This window comes from Anser anser (genome assembly GCF_964211835.1).
Source record: "Anser anser genome assembly, chromosome: 4".
NCBI lineage: Eukaryota > Metazoa > Chordata > Aves > Anseriformes > Anatidae > Anser > Anser anser.
The window spans coordinates 14,985,138-15,006,235 of NC_139724.1; the positions used below are offsets into that span (position 1 = coordinate 14,985,138).

Sequence of the window (21,098 nt, forward strand, 5' to 3'; positions counted from 1 at the left end):
GGTTTTTAAGGCCAGATGGACAACTGCAATCACAACACTGGCCAGGAAATTTTACCCAGTGTTTTTTGCATCACGTCTGTAATTTCTGTTTGTGCATACTGTTTAGAAGGGGGGCAATATTGCCCTTGGTCAAAGCTCTTTGGGTTGGCTGCATTTTTTCCACAGGCTCAACAGTGGCCATAGCACCTGGGTGTGGGACCAGAGGCTCACTTCATAACTGGACCCAGTAAAACAAACAGAAAAGTACCATTTTTTTCCCCTTATGAGGATTTGCTCTCAAGACAAGAGGCAGTCATTTATTCCTCCCACCATACTTAACAGAAGTGGTCAGAAAGATTATTTATTTGACTCCAAAGCACCTGGAAACTTCCAGTATGGTTTGCCTTTTTTTAAATGGCAAACTCTTCTATTCCCACCTATTTTTAATTGAAAAGGAATTATTCAGTGTGAAGAAAGAGAGAGTCAGTGAAGTTTTCCTAGCCCCACTCGTGAAATCCCCTGGAAACAACACTGTACAGACACACTGGTAGCTCTCTGGAGCAAGAAAATACCAGTGCTGCCTGCAGACCCCGGGTCTCCAGCCACTACCAAGGTATCTGTAAGTGGCTGAAGGACACAACCTGTTTCCCTGAGACCCTCCTTTTAAAGCAAGCACCTTATTAAGCACACAAATGAAGGCCTAAAATCCCAACAGATTCCCAATGCAGTCAAACCACCTGCTGGCAGCGCTGAAACGCGCCCTCGTGTTCTTCCCTAAATCAGCACACCACCAGCTAAAGGCAATCTGAGCTCTGTCCTCAAAAGGGGTCCTCCAAGGCACGGGCATCAATCCTGTTACACTTATAACTAAACTCAGCAAAGGGAAAGAAACTCACCAGGCACATCCAGAGTTGTCAAGGCTGTCAGCTTTCACTACCAGTGGACTTGCAAGACCTCACTGTCCGGCACCAATAAAGCCTTCCTGTTGACAATAATGACTACTCTGCTGCCACTGAGTTCGCTCAAGTAGAAAAAAAGGAACTGACATAACGCTTAGATGGCATTCGGGAGCAAAAAAATGTTTAAGATGATCTATTGGCTTTTCAGGGGGCTGACAGTTTATCCCTTCTGTTTCAGAAAAGGGTAGAGGCTGCTAGTGGGAAGAGCACACTGCCAACACATTTTAGGAAGAAATTGTGTTTGAACATTAGCAGAGCAAAGATGGGTTAACCAAAATGACTAGATTCTGGAGAAATTAACTTAAAGGCAAATATGCAGATAATTTCAAGTAGTTTCACTGTTTTGGCAAGTGCAAAGCAGTCAGAAACTGACAGAAGTCCACCCAGAAACATCATGAAATTCACATTACTGATCCTGAATAATTAATTTACTCCCAAATGTTTCTCTACCCCCTCAGGGAGCTATGAAGTTCAAACTTGTTGTTCTGAATTCCTCCTTACAATAAGAGATCTGAATTAGAGAACCTAGGAGTTAACATTTCACAAAACACTTTGGTGCTGCCCACCACACCTCAATGTAGTAGCTGGCACAAAAGCCTGCAACCCCAGGGTCCTGCTTTCTCTTTTACAGGCTCCCTGGGTGACCTAGGGTAAATCCCAAGGGATTTACATGCCTGAATTTCACACTGCACATCTGAAAATACCTGCTTGGCCTCCTAAACCTAGCTCTTAACCTCCCTGAGTAAGCCTGTTTCCTCTCCACGCACACCCCCAGGCACAGCTTGCTCTGCCCAGGAGCACGCAACCTCAACCCTGATGATGCTCAGGAGCTTGAGGGAGGGAAGAAAAGGGACAGGAATTACCCCGTAACCCTCAGAGCTGCCAGACCTGCTCACAGAGGTGTTCCCCATGACACTACGTGCTACCTCACCTCCTCCAGGAGAGCTCTCCCATCCATCCAGCTCATGGCCACCTGAGCAGCTCTGCCTGGCCAAAGTCCTCCTCGCAGACCTCCCGCACAACTCAAATACCGTTACAGCATCCCCAGCAAGACTGCCACAGGATGTGCTGAAGCCCCAGCACGCTTTTTCAGTCCCAAAGCACATTTAGTCCTATTTCCAAAGAGCAGAGGCAGGACGGCTGTGCTCACACGCGCAGCACAGCACCCTCACCCACAGCAGGCAACATGCCATCAGACCTCTGCAAGCAGCCACCCCATGACCCCTCCTGAACCCAGAAGTCGAGTGCTGCAAGGCCATGCTCCTGTCCCCTCCTGACCAGCTTCCTCGCAGGAGAGAGGGATAATTGCTTCCTACCTCCACCAGGATAAGCGCATTAAGCCTTCGGAGAGACTCAGATACTGCACCAGCCAAAGCCACAGCAAATACCAGAGCTGAGACTGTAAAAGAGAATAATAGGTCAAAAAGACAACTAAAAGGGTAACAAATCCCTACGGACCTAAGCTGCTGAGAGCCGGTGCTCGAGTCTGCCGATACAGCTGGCTGGAAAAGCTACTGGGGCACCAAAGGCCTGCACTTCAACAAAACCTGTCACCTCCGTGTCCTGCCAGCCAGAGAGGAGGTGAGGGACATGCACGACGAGAGCAGAGGGCAATTCATCTCTCAGCTCTGTTTGTGCCAAAAAAGAAAAAAAAAAAAAAGAGACATCTCAAGTACAAAACATTTTCAAAGGAAAAAAGAATGCTAATTTAAAATACACAGCAATTTTACTAAAGCGATCAAAGAAAATGAGTTTTGCAAAAAATAGTTAGTAAAAATTGCTCATTCCAGCCCAGTCATTAACTTTTTAACATTATTTTTTTCTATATTTATCAATACTGAGTAAAGAAATATTCCCAGTGCCAGCTCACCCAGGCTGAAATCAGGCCCCACAGCTCACTAATCCTTATGGTCTGTGAGGAAGGCATCCTTATGACAGAAAAAGATGTTTTACTATAAGCACAAAGGTTTTTTCTACTCTTTTTTAAGCCTTTTTAACGGATAGCAGTCTGAGCACCCACTGAAAAGCTGCATGAAATGTTTTCTTCCACAGAAGTGAGCACTTGGTAACAGAAATTCACTACTTCCACAAAAATGAAGTTTGTACCTTTTTTTTTTTTTTTTAACATGCCATTCTGCCCTTGAAAAAAAAATTGCTTTCTTCTTTCGAGGCAGAGTCTTAGTTCTCTGACATCCCTCAGCCATGGCTAAAGCTCACCTCTATTCACCAAAACAATGGAGCACTCACTAAAAGCTTGCTTTCAACTCCAAGCCAGGAAGCCTGGGGGTCCAACAGCCCCGCTTCCATTCCAGACCCCAAATACAACAGCGCCCAGCACCACTGCTCAGCTGAGTGATTCCTGCTGCTCTTTCTCAGGCTGGGGACTCCGCCATAGCTCAGCACATGATGGAAACAAGGATTTCTGCAGAAGCAACATGGAAATCCTCAGGACAATAAAGCATAAAAGCAGCTAGATCAGAGAGCAAGGCACCATATAACGAACTGTCCTGGCTTTGCAATTTCTGGAAGATTTTACGAAATCCTGCTCCTACCTTCCCTCTCATGGCTTGCTACAAAAAGCATTGTGTATTTACTGCAAACAAACGTTTTGTTACGGGTGAGGTTTTGCTTTCTTATTTCACAGCAACAGAAGAGCAGACGTGGAGATGGACGGCGCGTTGGAGCCAAAAACGTTAGGTAACTGTGGGAGAGATCACAGAGGAGGGGGAAGAAGCTGTCAGACAAGCCCACTAGCTGTTCTCCTTCCCCCATGGTACCTGTCAGTTTATCCATCTGTAAATTGATTTGCAAATAGCTGCTTTATACATCAAATTATGGTGTCAAACATTTGCCATGCTATAAGCTGACGCTCTGTCAGTGGCTCCGTTTAAGACAGCTTGCTTGTTTTCCACTATTTATTACAATTTTTAAAATATGCCTCAAAAAGAAATAGGTACTATATTGAAGTCAATTTTTGCTATTGTTTATTTCCCTTTTTTTCAACATGTGTCATTAGGCAGCAATGCTTTTAGTCATGTACTAGAAAGTGCTGCGTTTCAAATGCTGTTTTTACTGTCAAAATGATAGCAGTTTCCATTATAAAATCATGACAGAGCCATTCTGAACCTCTTGAAAAGCCATACATCACATCATCCTGATCCCAAAAAGACCATTAGACATGAGCTGTCCCTCCTCATTCCAGTAATTCCACTGCAGTAAATTTAAAAGTTAATGGGATTACTCCTATGAGTAAAATAGGTGTACAGCACCAAGGCTACACACTAACGTTACGGTAAGTGTATAAGGGATGGTTCCAATACACAAAAAGAACAAATCCCTCCTCAAAAAGTCCTTATAAAACACTGCTGACGGGCTGAAATGCGTCCAAGATGAACAATTCTGCATACTCAACTGCATGCTAGCAGTACTCAGGACCTACAGAATCACAAAAAATACAATAGTTGAAGCACATGAAGCCAAGCCAGTAGGAGAAACACTGAAAATGTCTCATATTTATTTCTACCCAAAGCATTAGGCTAATTGAAATAGACTGACAGGAAAATGAGGAGTATCTTCACACCTACATCTACTAAACACGTGAAATACTCCTTGAAAAGGGACTTCATTCGCTGACTAACAATAAACATTGTTGTACCTAAATAGGCATTTGTGTGGTGTTCCATGACAGAAATGATACATTGCCACAAAACAAAACACGCTTGAGTCAACATACTTAAAACATGTAGGCTCGTTCCATGCTCTGCCATGAATAATCTGCAAATTATAACCTTCCTCTGTGTTTCCCTGTACCAGACCCACCCCTTTAATTGTATTCATTTATTCAAATTTAAAATGATACATTAAGACAAACCAAGCTTCAAAAATTCCCACAAGAATTCATAGGAGGAGGATTGAATGCAGGAGCTTAAGAGCAGAAGGCTATTCTTCAGCTCAAGTCCCTGAAACAAATGCAACACATATTACAAAGTCACATTTGCTTTGCCTTCCTCACCTTTGTCTAAGTCACAGCCATTATTTGAAACTGTATTTCTTTTCATCTGCTTTCATAACATACCCTGTTGTAACAGCGCTGCCTTCTCAAAAGCCCTGAAATTAAATATTCCTTTTTATTTAATGACAATTATGCTCGCATGTTGTTGAGTTACTCTGTTACAAGAAATCAGAAGATGTAATGTCCCCCATTCTTTTAAAAATGTACTCCATTTGTTTTAAAAATTTGCCCACATGACACTTTCTAAGGTCATCTGGGTGATTTCCAAACAGGAGCTGCAAACCAATCCAAACCCACGGGTGACGTGTAACAAATCATGCTGAAGTTGGGGCTGGTGCTAGGGGTCTTTAGACAAGTCCTTCGTTCATTCTGTGTTTTACCTAAATAATTTACAAAAGCCACTTCCCAAGCCCTGGCACTTCCAACAGAATGATTTAAAACATGCATTTTTAAACCAAAGGAGGTGTAGGAAACCCATTCGGATACTCCAGGGCTGTCTCTTGTGCCTGTGACAGGTCAGAAGTTGCTGCCAGCAGGAGAAAAAAAAAAAAAAAAGAGATACAGCCCACACAGGAAATCTATTTGGGTTTACATGCTGTCACTTCAAAATTACAAAGCTCCCATAAATATACAGCTTAGGTAATTGCAGTATCAACAGTGTTTCCCCCCTCCCCGTCTGAAGCAATGTATTTCTCATTGTTATCACAACACCCAAACGCAATTTATTTCTACTCAAGGAAATGTTTGATCAAACGCGATGGTAACTGGAGGGCAGCAGTTCCCTGCACATTTTCATAGGTGATGCATTTGAAAGTAATAAACCCCTCGTGAAATTCTGGCATTTCAAAATTCTGCAATATTTTCATAGCACATTTTGGAATATTTTCACGGTGACAAATTTCTGAATTTGTAAAAAAAAAAAAAAAAAACAGTCAAAGGGAAGAAGGAAAACTCTCATTCTAATGAATGAACTCTGCTGAAGAGTTACAAATAATGGCTAAACAATACCTGGAACATGAAACAGCACTGAGCATTCATCCTTCAAGGCACATTTTGCTTTTGATACATAGTCTGAGAAACGGCAACTGAAATAAAAATTGCTTTTATTTCCCTTTCATAGAGAAACGTGGCAGAAATTCAATTCAGTTTCCCCAATGTATATTCTAAAATCTATAACTGGAGATATCTACCATTTACAATATAGGCTAGGAATTCGATACTTCCCCATAAAAATGGCAGAAGCTTCTGAAACTCAGCTGTGCTTTCCAAAAGCTATTTCCATGCTACGGAACCCAAACACTGAATTTACTTTTCTCCCCTCCAAATCTACTTTTCTCCCCTCCAAATCTTAACCTAGATTTTTTAGAGTGCTTTCCCCTAAGTCTCTCTCCACTAGAGGGTAAAACAGAAATTCAGGCACTGTGAATTGTTAACTGTACATATCTTATCCTACAATGTCACTGTGTATTACAGTAAGATTTAGAGAAATAAATGTGACACAGAGCATAAGAAAATAGTAATTATAAGAATTTACCATCCTCTATGCAACTATATGTGTTACGTACCAATACAGCACAAGTTATCAGCTAGGTGTTTTCTAACCATGGCGAATAAGATGAGGGCTCACAACAAGACCCAGGAAAACCAAGACAAACAACTTTTAAAAATATTCACAGTTTTGAGATGGCTACCTCCATCCAAGCACAAGTAAAGTTTCCGACCAGCTGAATGTGACAACTGACCCCAGGGGAGGATCTCTCTCTGTGGACCTAAAAGCAGCCTGGGTTTGAACTTTTCAAAGCCGAATCAGTGACAAGCATCAGTGGCATACGGCGAGGCGGGCTGACTTCAGCGTCTGAGGTTTCTTTCTCATGCAGTCGTATTCACATACTGCAGGGTGAGCCGTTCCCAGAAGCAGAGCCGCTCGGTAGTAATTGGCAAAGGAGACATGCTGCGAGAAGCACTTGTCAAATAATGCTTGTTTACAAATAAATCTCCTAGCAGCAAAGGACAGCAGTTATCGAGCAAGTTCAGGTCCACAGTCAGACCCCCCCCACCACCAGCAGGGTTTTTAGCTTTGCATTTACTGAAGAGACAGAAATTAGAGAGCGGCAGTCAGAAAAACAGGAGGAGAGAGACCGTGAAGCAAACGCTCATGCTGCTAATCATCACTGTAATATTCCCCTGCAACCTCCCTGTAAAGATGCCACTAAACCAGTTTGCTCAGCAGTTTCATTAATTGTTTCCAGCCTTGCTTCCTATGTATGCCGCCTGCCCGCTAGCGCAGAGGCACCTCTACACTCGGGGAACGGTCCCGTTGACTTGGGCAGTATCATCCGGATTTTCCAAAAAAACTGGAAAGGGTGCCCGAGACGGGGCTCCGAGCATCCCTCAGCCTCTCGGCACGGTGTCGGGGAGCAGGAGAAGGTGCAGGACGGCGAAGAGGCAGGTGAGCGATGGGAAGAGCCTGCCACAAGCAGCCTCCCCGGCCATCGCTCCCACGGGTGAAATCACCCGAAACCGCACGGGGGCAGAAGGATTGGGCCCACCTCTATCTCACCCCGAGGCGAAGCCAAAGCCATTCCCATTCCTGCCCGAATCAGTGCGCTTCCCGAACGCTCGGCATCTCCGCACCCAGAAGAGCAGCATTTTCCCCTCCCTTTAGTTTTTTTAAGCCACGACCCGCATCATTTGCGCTCTCCGAAACAAATTGCAGCTCGCTGATCACCTCAGGCCACATCTCTGAGATTCTGGCTACCGTTTTCCTGCGTACGTCCTCCCTCTGAAGGAGTTTCACAAATAATTACAGTGTATCGCAAAAAAAAAAAAAAAACCACAGCCTGCTACGAGCAAGCAGCATCCCTTCAGGATGCTCAACTTCCCCATCCACTGCTTCCACCTCACGGCCTGCCATAAATGCAAAATATATACATTACAAAGATTCAGGCAGTGCCCAAAACAGGTAGAGGGGGTAAAAAGAAAAGTCCGATTTGAAAGCCTGGAAGTGCCCGCGCCAGGCAAGAATGCTGAACACACGTTTTTGGCTGGTGGCTCAGCACCGCCACGGCGCTGGGTCCCCACCACCGGCACCTGGTTTGAAGGCACCGAGGGAGCGCACTCCCTCCCACCCCAGCCCACGGAGCCACGCCGAGACATCCGTGCAAGCCCCCCCCCCCACATAAAAAAAAAAACCAGCAGCTGCAACCCTACAAAACGCCCCCCGGCTCCATGCACCTGTGCGAAGCCGCCCGTGCCAGCCCTTCCCCCGGCTCGGCACCACCATCGCCCCCCACCCCCGACGGCCCGGCCCCGCTCACCCTCGCTGCCGGGGCTGGCCAGCAGGCTCCGGAGCGCTGCGCACAGCAGCAGGCACGTCCAGGCGGGAGCCGGCGCCCCGGCACGGCCGGCCCAGCCGCCACCGCCCCGCAGCCCCATCCCGCCGCCCCTCAGCGCATGGGGCCGCGGATGTTTTTCCCCCCCCCCGACCCCTTCCCCTCCCTCCCCGGCGCTGCCCCGCTCGGGTCGGGCGGGCTCGGGACGGGACGGGACGGGGCGGGCTGGCAGCGCGGCTCGCCTCCGCTCCGCTGCCGTCCAGCCGCCGGCGCGACTGGGGAACCGGGGGCGGGGACGGGGGAGGCGGCCCCGAGCCGCCGCCGCGTAGACGCCCCTGACGGGGCGGACCCGCCGCCGCCTTCCCCGCGCGGGATCGGAGCCCGCCGCCCTGAGGGGGGCCCTGAAATGGCGGCCCCGCGGGGGCACCCGCACGCCTCTCCCGTACCCCCTTCCCGGGCTGCCCGAGGGGGCCGTGGGGCTGTTGTGTTCCCCCCCCGCACCTTTCACCTCAGCCTCGGGGGGTGCAGCCGGCCCCAGTCACACCGGGGGGTCGCAAACCGGGGAACCTGCGATTTAAGGGCAAACACAATGTTGTCCCCATCTGTACCAGTCCCCAGCGCGTGGTTGTCCCCATCCAGGAAAACACAAACACCGCAAACTTTGTAGTGAAACCGGTACGTATCTGACGGGCAAAAGGTGATGCGCAGGTGTATTCTGCCTTTGGGAGGCTGCCACCAGAGCGCAGCTTTGAATCCCGCGTTGACAGGTGTTTTTGGGAAAGTGGTCACTGAGTTTTGCTCAGCAGAGCCCTAGTTGTCACTCTCACTTCATCTTCCTGAAAAAAAAAAAATTAAAAAAAATCAGAAATTAATTGCTGGAGGTATATTCAGTTCCTCACTGGAGCCAAGAGCCCTCGAGGAGACTGCCTCCAGGTAAGTGAATAAAGACAAAATTGAGCCTGGTAGCTACACAAGCAGCAAAGTTAAGGGGTGACTTTGCAGCACCTCCTCCATTTCACTGTGCTGTGGGTAGGTAAGCTTGTCAAAATACCTCCACCACTGCCCTGTCTCAGCTCCCACATTTCAACTAGGCCAGCGTTGTCCAAATCGCAGCATTTAAAAGTCCATGCTGGCCCTATCAAAGTTAGAGACTTTTCTCTTTCATTTCCCCAGCACCAAGATTTTGTTCATATTAGAAAGGCGGTAAGTGAAGACTGAGTACCTGCAAAGGTATTCTGAGCAAGGCTTCCCCCCACAAAGCAAGTTTCAGGTTCAGGACTGAAGGAAAAAAAAATGCAAATTACATTATGAAACCTCTAAACAAAGGCAGCATTAAAAGGAGACCTAAATGCCCAGTTTTCCATGTACTGTCTTTAACCAGGAACTTCCAGTCACACAGAGCTCTCTACGTTGGCAATGCTCACTTTTTCCTCTTGGCCCTAGCACCATATACAAACCTCAGCTATTGCCAAAATATAAACATAGTCCTGGACTGTATCATGCATGTTATTTTCTACAGCATTTGCACCTGATGCAAGAGGATTCTGTACATCACAAGTTATTCAACATTTTTACTGCCACCAGGAGGACAAGGAAGGGGCTTTGCTTTACAACATAAAGTGCGTAGCTGAAGTTGCCAGCCAAACGAAAACGCATGGCATGCATCTGTTTACAGCAGTGAATCAGATCTTCACTATTCAAATATTCCACTAATCTGTAGTTCAAAAGGGATGAAGGTAATGCTGGGAATGGTCTGATGGCAAAAGCTGCATGGCCAGATCCTCAGCTGGGATAAATTGCCATGACAGGGAACATCTGACCCCAGCCCTGCATCAGATTTAGGATGGGAATAGCTCTGTGTGGAATACTCATGTCTAGGGCATGAAGAAGCACTGGTAAGTTTTACCCTCACACCACACCCAGAAATCAAGAAAAAGGAGGAAAATGTCCTCAGAAACAGCATCTTGCTAGCATATTCAAAAGAATCAGATGGCAAAGAAAAAAAAAAAAAGCCAAGCTTGATGGGAGCTTCTGCCAGTTGAGGGGCAAGACAAGTTTTTTATCACAATCTCAGGTGGCAAACTCGTTTGCTCCCCATTTTCAGCTGCTGTTTGACAGTTGTTATCTGCTGTTTGGACTAGCAGGCTTATAATTCGGGGGCATTTCAGATTATATGTGACATTTTAATTTTCTAGGAAGCACTGAGATGAGCTTCATATGATTCATAACCTATTTAAGAACAGCCACCATGTTCTAGGTTTCAGCATAGCTGCCTTTTTTTATTATTATTCTGCAGGAAACCAGCTCTTATTCCAAGATATTTGGTTTGTTTTCCATCCTTCCAGTGGCACAGGAAGAGTGTCTCAGCCTCATTTCCCAGGTTGTCATTGAGTACTGCTAAAAAAAAAAAATACAGCATTATAAAGTGATTGTCTCATCCCCTAGTGGAGTCTTTTGCAACTTTACATACTATCTAGTGGATCGTGTTTGGTGGGGCTCAGTCTTCCACAAACGTCCTTTCATTTTTTCCATGAATCTTCTTTGTCATCTGCAGCAGGCAATCCTTTCCTGCCTTTTGCCCTTTCAATGCATCAGTAGGTCCTGAAAGAGAGGACAGATTTTAGCAAAGCACTGCAGCATTCCTGGTAGCCTTCTGTCAGCATCCTACACTGAGTGCACACTCCATCCTACTAGCTCAGCCACAACAGCCAAGTGGTGAGAGGCTGAAATGCTGCATGTTTCTAGTTTCTAAGCATCTTCCTCAGCAGTTCCCCACCAGAGGGAAGTGGTCCAGTGTTCCTCGGAGTTCATGCATCAGAAGAGATAGGTAATCAGAAAGGAGCTGGGCATAGGATCCCTCACTATCTTCCACCAAAGGGTACATCTTTTATTTCTTTGAATAAAATCACTATAAGAATCACAAGGTATGGATCTCAAACTATTCCCAAAACTAATCCATTTCAGGCTCATGCCATTTCTCCCCACATCCAGCCTATATTTTGTATTAATTTCAAGTTGCTCTTCCTACATCTCATTAATCCATTTCTGCCCCCAACATTTCTGCCTTTTCACTTTTGAAAACAGTGTACCCTCTTAATCATTGTTTAGCTAAGGTCTGTATTTCATCCTTTATATTTTTCTCATGAGTCATTTCTATAGAGTGTTAGTAATACTGTTATACTCCAAATTCCCTCCAGTTTTCCCAACATCTCTCATAACAGTTTGCCCAAAAGTGCAATCATATTAAAGCCATAATAAGCAACTAGCTCTAAAATGGTTTTGTGTATGATGTCTGAAAATGACAGCTTTGCCCCACGTACCTTGCCACTTCATACCTAATTTCCTGTCAGCTATTACACATATTTTAAACTATTTTTTTAAGCCAGACATCTTTTGCATTAGTGCATTTCTGATTGTTTCCCTCAGATATGCAAAAGCTCATTTTTCCATGTTCAATTTCATTTCTCTACCACATATGTGGTTGCTTTCGCATCTTCTCTGTGTTCTGACCAGCTTCTAATTCTGCATTGTCAATTCGTTTCATTGGTGTACCGTTTATCCTATCATCAACAGGATACTCTGAAACAATAAACAAGTTTATCCTTCAGATTATTTCAGGAACCCACATCTGCCAACCAGATACATTCCCTGTATCATTATCCTTTGCTAAAGTGTAGTGGTAAAATACTTACATATTCAGTAGAGCCATTGTCTGAGAAAAGACTCAATTTCATACTTTCAGTATAAACAGTCCCACTGAAGCCATGTCTTCATTGCATTAATAGAATAGAAGCCCCAGTCTATTGCAACAAATTGTTTAATTAGTCTGTAATATAATCATTTTCGTATTCCTTTGAAAAGTCTTTTTTCTAAACAAATCAAAGAAGATGACACCTTTCAGGAATACCCTCATGAAATTCAGTCATCACATTTTTTTCCCCCCACAAGCCCCTTGAAACAGAAGACCTACCTTCTCTTCAAAAAAATAAATGCTTGTTAAAAGCAAAAGCAATCTGGGAGCAGAAAGCAGCTTTGCATAGCAGACAGATATATTTGGATTTGTACCACGACTGCAACTACAGTTTTAACACAAAATGGCTGTGTTCAAGAAACACCACAGCAGCCTATGTTGGACTGCAGAAAGCAATAGTTAGCCCCAGCAGACAATCGAAAAATCTGTAGTGGGGACAGTGAAGTTGAACATCAAGTGCAGGTGGGCCACCCCTTGGCCAGATGAGGTATCTCAGTGATTGTGCCCCTTGGTCACTGCTGTAATCTTCATACCTTGGTGCAGAGAAAGATGTTAACCAGCACGCCAGTGTTGTGTGAAGGAAAATGAACAAGTGGTAAATAAAGAATTGGCTGTGCAAGTTCAAAACTCAGTCACTTGTATGGTGTCAGCACCAGTTTCTCTCTTCCCACCCCCACAAAATACAGGAGCTACTGGCAACTGAGCACTTAGGAAAATCTGTTCATTTCATTTACAGCCTGAAATTACATCCAAAGCCGTGAAAATCCATGGGAAAAACATGTGAATATTTGTCTCAGACATAAAAGGCTTAGAGAAAGCCTGACATTTCAGCCTGGCATTTTATTTCGGAGCGCTTCAGCAGCAGCCTTTGGTCCTGATAAAATGCCCTCGACCTGGCAGCACACACTGCTGTTTGCAAATCCTGTGTCACTACTCCCTTCTATCGCTGCACTGTGGTGACCCCACAGAGCCAGATCCTAGGTGTTAAAATCACTGTCCATCGGTGAGCAAATGCCCAGGGTGCTCAACATATGTCATTCCACAGGCTAATAATCTAGATTAGATTGATCAGCAAAATAATCCATGCCAGACACAGAAGCACATGCCCGTGAGGACCGAGCATAGCAGCAGATAGAGCTGGCAGCACTTGCAGCCCACCCACTACTTATCAAGCATTGAGGTGTTTCTTTGCATCACACATTAAAGGGAATAAATGAAATGGCTTTGAATAGATTTATGGAGATATTCTAATGTAGAAAGTGGAGCACAGGAGAAAGTGCAAAGGCTAATATGATTACATTGTTAGCCCAGTATAAATTTAATAACGGACTCACTTCAACATTTCTCATCGTAAGCTATTTGTGTGCATCCACTAACTGCAATAGCTCAGCACCTCATGCTCTTGAATCCGTCTTTCCAACCCACCCCTGTGAGGAAAAGCAGTGTTACCACTCCTGTACAGATAGGCAGAAGCAGAAGAGATGTTAAAGATGCAGATAAAGATTACTGAATTGATTATGCCTCTTCTAGATCAGGGACAATGTCCTTAAAATATTAATGAAATGATCTTAGTCTTGTATCAATAAGAATCAGCAGATCTGAAGAGGAACTGGCTTATCTCCTCAAGACAGACAGGAGCTTTAGTAGGCACTGCATAAACTTGGGCAAGTGACTTGGATACATCTTCAAGCACTAGAGTGCTTTGTGAATACCCAGCCCTTGAGTAACTCGCTCAAGGTCACACAGAAGGTGTGTGGCAGACCTGAACTGAGCTCAAAAGCCATTAAAGCATCCATTTGCTCTTCATTCTCACTTTTCCTTTTCCAGCATGTCATTTTGGATCAGGATCTATGCTAGCAAATACGGACATTACTGTAGTTCAAGGGTTCACATTCAGCACTTCACTCATTAAATGCACATTTGTTCAAGGTACAAACACAATAATGGATATAATGATGAAAGTCACTATATTAATGTATCATTTAATAGTTCAGTACATTAATCTCCTACATACAGTGCTATCCAGAACTTGGTTCCTTTCTGAACTATGTTTCATAAGGTCATTAATACCTTCTTTAATCTCTAAGGGTAATCTGGATGGCTACCCTGAATTTCTTTGATCATAGGCAGACCAGTTTTGTTTACTCAAGCTACTGCCCTGTATTCCACACTAAGGCCAACTAACTGCATCTATTCTTCAGTCATTTGAGGAAAGCAAATCCATTTCATCTCACCTCACTCCCTCCTCCAAGCAGAGCCATTTGATACTAACTTCTCTATTTCAACCTACTCCTAATGATTCCCTAAATAAATCACATCATTGTCAGTCACTTCATATCTCAAACACTTGGAAATGCTTAGCAATTTCAGCTGCCAACACATTCATTTAAGTTCTTGTGAGATGGCATCTGGATCACAGCTATAGTCTTTGAGTCCCTTCCATCAGCTAATTGCAACTGTTTTTAAAACGCAGGAGCATATTTATTTCTCTCCTTTCTTTGCAGTGTCAAGTTGTGCCATTAGGTAAACCCTGTGTTCCAAACTCATAAATACTTAGCTTGCAGAACTCTAGCATCTCCTCATGGAGAAACGCTTTATCGAGTGTAAATATATATGTATATCTTCACGTGCATTATTTAATAGTTTTGAATAACAGAGGAACAAGGTGGAATTGGGACCAGCTTTTTGCAACAGACTGCCTCACGTGACAAATTCTGGCACAAATATCACCTGGTGACATAGAATGCATACATATGCATTGCCACTCAACTTTCTGTTAATTTATTCCCTTACCCCATCCAAAAGTTGCAAACAAAATACCTTACTGAAAAGCTTAACTGTGTTAGTTTTTCTATTTTAGAAAAAAAAAAAAAAAGGAAGAAAAGGTTAAAAAAAACCCTAAGCATCAGCCTTTAATATGCAACTTCCATGCAATTTGAAGGTCCAGCTGCCATAAAGACACAAGCCTTTCAGACACTTTGTTACTAGGAAAAGCTACTCCTTCCATACCAGAACAGGTGGAACACTTAAAGTAGCTTTGCAACCAAGCTACAGGACTCCGGTGCATTGATAATGTCTTACTTCTGACACAGGTACCCTGAGTGATCCCCAGGAAGCTATTTTCTTAGCTGACAATATCCCCTTCAGGTGCAAGTAAAATCCTGCTAACAAAGATGTGCTTTAAAGGGTCAGCATTATGCCTGAATGAGGCTGAAACTCATTGAGGGTACACCCTGCCCCATCATCTAAGTCATTCATGAATGAAACCAAAATTTGAGTGGCCTTGCACTGACATCTACCAGTTCCCTCAGCACTCATGGGTACATCTCATGAATTTACATAAGTCCAGTTTAAGTATTCCCTGACCTGATCCTTTTCCACCAAGGGCACATCCTCCTTGTCCCATACTTTCCCCCAGTCTCTAGGACCTGGGATTCCTGAAAACCAGTCTTAGTAGTAAAGAGAGAGGCAAAGAAGGCATGCAGAACCTCAGCCTTCTCCATGTCACCACTCATTCAGCAGCAGGTCCACATTTTCCCTAGTCTTCCTTTTGTCACCTGTCTCCTTATAAAAGTCGTTCTTGTTGTCTTTGACATCCCTTGACAGATTGAATTCTAGTTGGACTTTGGCTTTTCTAACCTCATCCCTGTACAAGGAGGCAGTGTCTCCGTGTTCCTCCCAGTTTCCACTGAAATATTAGCAGTATACTGGACAGTACTGGAGTGTAAGCACACCATCTGCATCGTGAGTTGGCTATGAATAAGACCTGGCAGCTCATTACCTATTAGTTCTCCTTTTATAGCTTCTCCTCCTCATTCTCTAAACTTCATTCCCCTTTCTGTCTTTTCTGAGATCATCTTGGCTCTGGCACCTTTGCTTAATCCCCACTTAATTCATCCTCCTGTAGATTCTGCCTTCCCACGTGCACACTCCCAGACACTTCTGGCTGCCTCTGTTTTCTGCCTTTAATTCTGCCCCCAGCTAAACAGAAGAGTAGGTGATTACAATTTCATTCAATCAGGAGGTGAAAGAGATGGGGGCACATGCACAGCAAGTAGAAAAAGGAGTGGCAATCAGATTACAGCTGTAGCCTAGAGCAGAATACTTTGTAATGTGAACTTGTAATGGGTCTCTGGTCTAGGGCACATAATAGACATTTTACCCAGAGTGCAATAGCCACCCTAAGACATTTACTGCAGGAAATACTGAGCCTGGTATAAACATTTAAACTTTAATAAAACCATTACAGATGCACTGATTGCGTAGCTCCTTTATACAGTGAAACTACACACAGCAGCAAATAATGAAATGAGCAAAGTGGACTGAAGTCATTATCAGGCCATTTACATAAAGTTTAACTCAATGTTCAACCTCAGTACAGCTTCTGGTCAACGTATTGTTGGGGTCCAGAAACTAGTCACCGGACAATAACCATCTCAAAACACACCCCATCTTAGACATGCATCATACTACGCCAAGCAGTATGTTTAAATCAAGCATCTTTCCTCTCCCATTTCTTGTTCACAATATCCAAACCCTTCTCAAACAACATTTTTGTGGGGCTACACATCATTTCTGCACATGCTCAGAACCATTCCAACACAACAAGCCAACTTACTTGTTGTATTGAAAGTGACAAACATGGCTCTGACCACATAGTAATAAAAGATTTAAAAAGGCTTTTGCAAAGGAAGGAAGAATCAGGTCAGAAGGAGATGCAAACCTACCTCTGTCTTGCCGAAAATCACCCAGATAGTTGACCAGCCATTTGCACATTTGCACATTCTTTCTGGCCCAACTAAGATGCAACTATTCCAAGCCAAGCCCTGTGTGCTTTGAGGGAAGCATTGAATCCACAATCCCTCCTTTCTGGACAAGTCCCCTAAGCAAAAGGGGATTATACAGAAAATAAGCAGAGCTCATCTCAGAGATGCAGATCAGTGTCCAGGAAAGACCTGGATTCACACCAGGTATACCTGTCCAGCATAAATATCTGCACCAAGGATAAATGTTTACTAAAATTCTGAGCAAATGGGCTGATCATTGCACAGGGTAGCAGTGAACACTTCTGGGTTTTGTTTGGTTGGTATTTTTCTGCTGCTTGTTGCTGGCAGGTGTTGTGAATCCATTTCTTCCGCATCAAGCTCTCCCTATTTCATTTGCAGCAAATTGGCCTATCAACACTCTTCACAATCACCACGCCTGGATCTGGGCACCTACAAATTAGGTGGCTCCTCTGGGTATGAGTTAGGCCCTAATTTGGAAGATGGGAAGACATTCACAATCATTTTAGAGATAGAGAAGAGGCTGGTGCAGGTCTGCCTATGTCTCCAGGAAAGCAGAACATGCTTAATTTTTATATTAGGAACTTTCTCAATATTTTCCCTTCCAATGGAGGCAGAGAAACATACTGAGCAGGGAAAAAAAAAAATCCTAATTTTGACAGGAGAGCTACACCAGCCATGAAGTCTCACTCAAGCACTGCTGAACGTGCAACACTGCTGCTTCCTAGACCATATTTATAAAACTATGCAGCTCTCCCCAGTCTGCAATCAACTTTTTTTTTCTTTAGGATTAATCCAAGAATTTACATGAACTTCTAGAAGCAAGAAATATGAACACCCCTCAGTAAAACTACAAGGCAAACTTCTGTCATTGCTTTGTCTTCCACCTCTCTTCTGGAAGGAAATCTAGTGGTGACAAGCACAGGATAAAATCCTGCATACACTAGGTGCTGAAACAAAGCAACTATGCTTATGATACATGTGTTAGGAGATGCATAGGGTCACTTAAATGTGATACTAGCTCATAACATACTACATTTAATACAATTATTAATTTTTTGACTAGGTCTGTTCTTTCTTTGGTCTGACATCAAGGCAAGCTGGACTTTGCTGCACTGCCACTGACTTGCTCTGGTATTAGTCAAGTCCCCTGTATTTACATAGCTTGATAATCCATTGTCAAACTGCACATCATAATTGCCTTTTAATTTCTCCATTGAGACCAAAATTTTGTCTCTACATATATACCAACCTCTTTGCACAGCTGTCTCCACTTTGACTGGGGGCTGTTCTTTCCTGGTGCTCGTATCCATCTATTTTGTATGTGGCTTCCACAAGATCAGTCTAACTTCATTGCATCTGGCTAACAACTCAGTCCTGTCATCTCAAATTTTGTTCACAAAAACATTCATCTTCCATTGATATAGAAGTCTGCTGTTCTGGCCACCTTCACACATTTCCTGAGTTCACATTAAGAAAATGTTTGCTCAAGCAGTGAGCAGGGTTGGACACTGAGTAGTGGAGAATTCAAAGCCATTCAGAAAAGTGTTCTTGAATTGACTCAGATAGTGTATTTCCAAAGATCTAGTTCCAGGAGGTCTGAGCCCCATCTTCAGCTCCCAGTTTTCAATGTAGAGAGCTTGATCACTCTCTCCCCAGCTCCATTTGAACACTAGGGTAAGGGCAATATGCAGCAGAACAGATGCTGTGGCAGGAGTGTGTTTACATGAAGCCGCTGACAGCAGATGCCAGCTTGTAAAATTAGCCAATAAAAATACCAGCATCACTGTTTACAACTACTCTGAGCAAGATGGGCTGCCAGCAAACTGGAAATCACATTGCACTGACATGCCAGGTTAGAGATACAGCATTTGGCAGAGGATCGTAATTTTTAGGCTATAAGAAGTGGGATACACAGCCGAGTAGAAGAGAATCAACCAAGAGCTGCTCAACAGTCTCAGCCCTTCTTGCTTTACCTTCCAAAAGGACTCCAGTGTTAAAATATAGAATAACGAAGACAAAGAACCAGAAGTAATATAAGTATGAAACCATGTCATTAACTACTTAAAACATTTTTTGTTGTACTGCTCTGATCAAACTAGAAATTGAGCCATGTTTCTACAAAGCAGGAAGCTGTCACTTCAACTTAAACCACGTCCATTACTTTTTTCAATCACAAATGTAATAAAAAAATTCTGATTTTGTAGCAAGTTGCTGTATGCAGCTTGCCTACATAGATGTAGAAATGTTCAGAAGGGGTTATTTAAGAAGGCTAAAATAGCATTGAAATTTCCCCCGTTAATTATCATTAGGAGTGAATTGTTCAGGATATCATTAGTACCAGCAACTGGTCTAAAGGAATTGAAATCCTTCAACAAAAGGATCAAAAAATGTATGTTTAAGCATAACTACAGCTATAGTCAATACAATCCACTTGCATTGTGCCAGCTGAGCAAAGGTTTTGAAACATATTTGCCCGTCTCTTGATTTCCCTTGGTTGGAAAATATCACCCTCCATTTAAATCTCAGTTAACAATTTCTATAGCATTCTCAACTGGGAAACTAGAATTAGAAAGTGAAGCATTACAGAAATTGATAAGTTTCAAAGATTAAGTTCCAGAACCAAATGATCAATTATTACTTTTATTCTAAGGAAACACACAACCATAGTTCAACCCTCTAACAAAACACTCACTTTATAAATGTTAATAAGCTATCAATAGCTTCTGTAAGCTTCTTAGAGGCAACAAGTTAAAAATGAACATAAGTAAAACAATTGAAGCATCACAAATGTTATAATTAAAAATAACCTGCTGCCCTCTATAGTTAGAGACTATTATAAACTAATAACATATTACACCATTGCAATGTATCTATGAAACCACAACACTTTCTCCTTAAATGCCAAATAGCTTTGGTCTTTTGTATTATAAAGCAACCTATAATAAACGAAACAAAACGAACAGAATTAGAGGACTGAAAACATGTTGCCAGTGAACTTAATGAAGCAAATTTTAGAGACTTTAAAAGAAACTACCGTTTTCCTCAATACGCCGAAAAAGCTAATAAACATAACCTATGCCAACCGCCAATGTAAAAATAGCAACAAACTGTCTTCTCCTTCACGCTTTTCTTACAAGGAACAAGCAAAAGGTTCAGCTTGGCACCCAAGCAATAAATAGTTTCTGAGACTTTCCCCAGCTGTGTCCAAGCAGTCATCAGACACTAGTGCTGGAAAGGTTGCATGTGGAAGAATCGTTTGCTGGTTTGGTGGGGGTGAGAGGGAGTTGTGTTGTAGGAGCTGTCATTTCTTCTGGAAAATGGAGGTGTGTTCTCATTAGTTCAAGGCTTTTGCTAAGAAATTTATATATATATCATTAATGATAAAGGGTGAAGTTATGGTGAGCTCTGGGTCTGAAAGCCCACGAAGACATCTTTGAGTTGTGACTGTATTTTATTGTTAAAGTGGAAGTTTTCAGCTGTGTGGAAACCTTTATGAAAGGTCTTTGCTTTGTGGCAGTTGTGTTAGTAAGCTCTTGAGTTTCTTTTCTTGTAAACTATGTATGATTCTATTTATGTTTTTTTCCTAATGAGCTCTTATTCAGAGTTAGCTTGGGGCTTCTTGGGTATGCAGGAGAGCTCTGATTCTCTGTTACTAGAGCATGTTTAATACAGGATGTGGAGAACAATGGTTCTAGGCTTCAGGAGCTAAGAAAGCTTTTTTCCTTCTATAGTAAGAACTTGTCTTTTCTATTTTCTCTGTTTATCCTTGAGAAATAATATTGTAACTTTTTCTTTCTGAGCCACTCTTTAACCTACTTATATATTTCTTATGAATAATAGTTTTCTTTCTCTGGGACATTGAGCAGGTAGAGGAAGGCTACTGGGCTTGGCGTAGAATCACAGATCATCCCGAGTTGGAAGGGACCCACAAGGGTCACCGAGTGCTACTCCTGGTTCCACACAGCACCACCCTAAAAATGAACCCTATTTCTGAATGTTGTACAAATGCTTCTTGAACTCCAGCAGGCTCCAGGTATATAAACAGGGAACTGGGACTTGTAAAGAGGTGGACTTTTGATGTTTCTCCCTGTGATAACTTCTGTTTCAGAGAAGTAGCTAAAATTAGTTATAACTTGAGGTCTTCCCTAGGGAGACCAAAACCTGATCGTCTCAGCTGGCTTAGTTAAGATTTGCCTGCTGGGTACAGGTGAAAGTTATCTGCCTGGTTCAGTGCAGGCTGCTTCTGTGCACAGCTGCCAATGTACTGGACAAGTTTTG

At 43.4% G+C, this 21,098-nt stretch overlaps 1 protein-coding gene and 1 long non-coding RNA gene across 17 annotated transcripts in view; both read right to left on the bottom strand.

Annotated features, from left to right (window-relative positions):
• EPHA5 (EPH receptor A5) overlaps window positions 1-8,554 on the bottom strand; it is a 199,918-nt gene extending 191,364 nt beyond the window's left edge. For 14 of the 16 annotated variants that reach the window (XM_083832668.1, XM_083832662.1, XM_083832673.1 and 11 more), the window contains exon 1: window positions 8,268-8,554. In XM_083832668.1, the coding sequence (XP_083688794.1) occupies window positions 8,268-8,385 (118 nt within the window). In that variant the 5' untranslated portion in view covers window positions 8,386-8,554. The remainder of the gene's footprint in view (window positions 1-8,267) is intronic. The other 2 variants (XM_083832665.1, XM_083832675.1) reach the window with 2 other exon arrangements.
• A 1,022-nt stretch (window positions 8,555-9,576) lies between these two features.
• On the bottom strand, window positions 9,577-19,975 carry LOC310898157. Its single transcript, XR_014583020.1, has 3 exons — window positions 19,855-19,975; window positions 10,753-10,883; window positions 9,577-10,679 (listed from the first exon to the last, which is right to left on the bottom strand). It is a non-coding gene; the product is annotated as an uncharacterized lncRNA (long non-coding RNA).
• Between the last annotated feature and the right edge of the window lie 1,123 nt (window positions 19,976-21,098).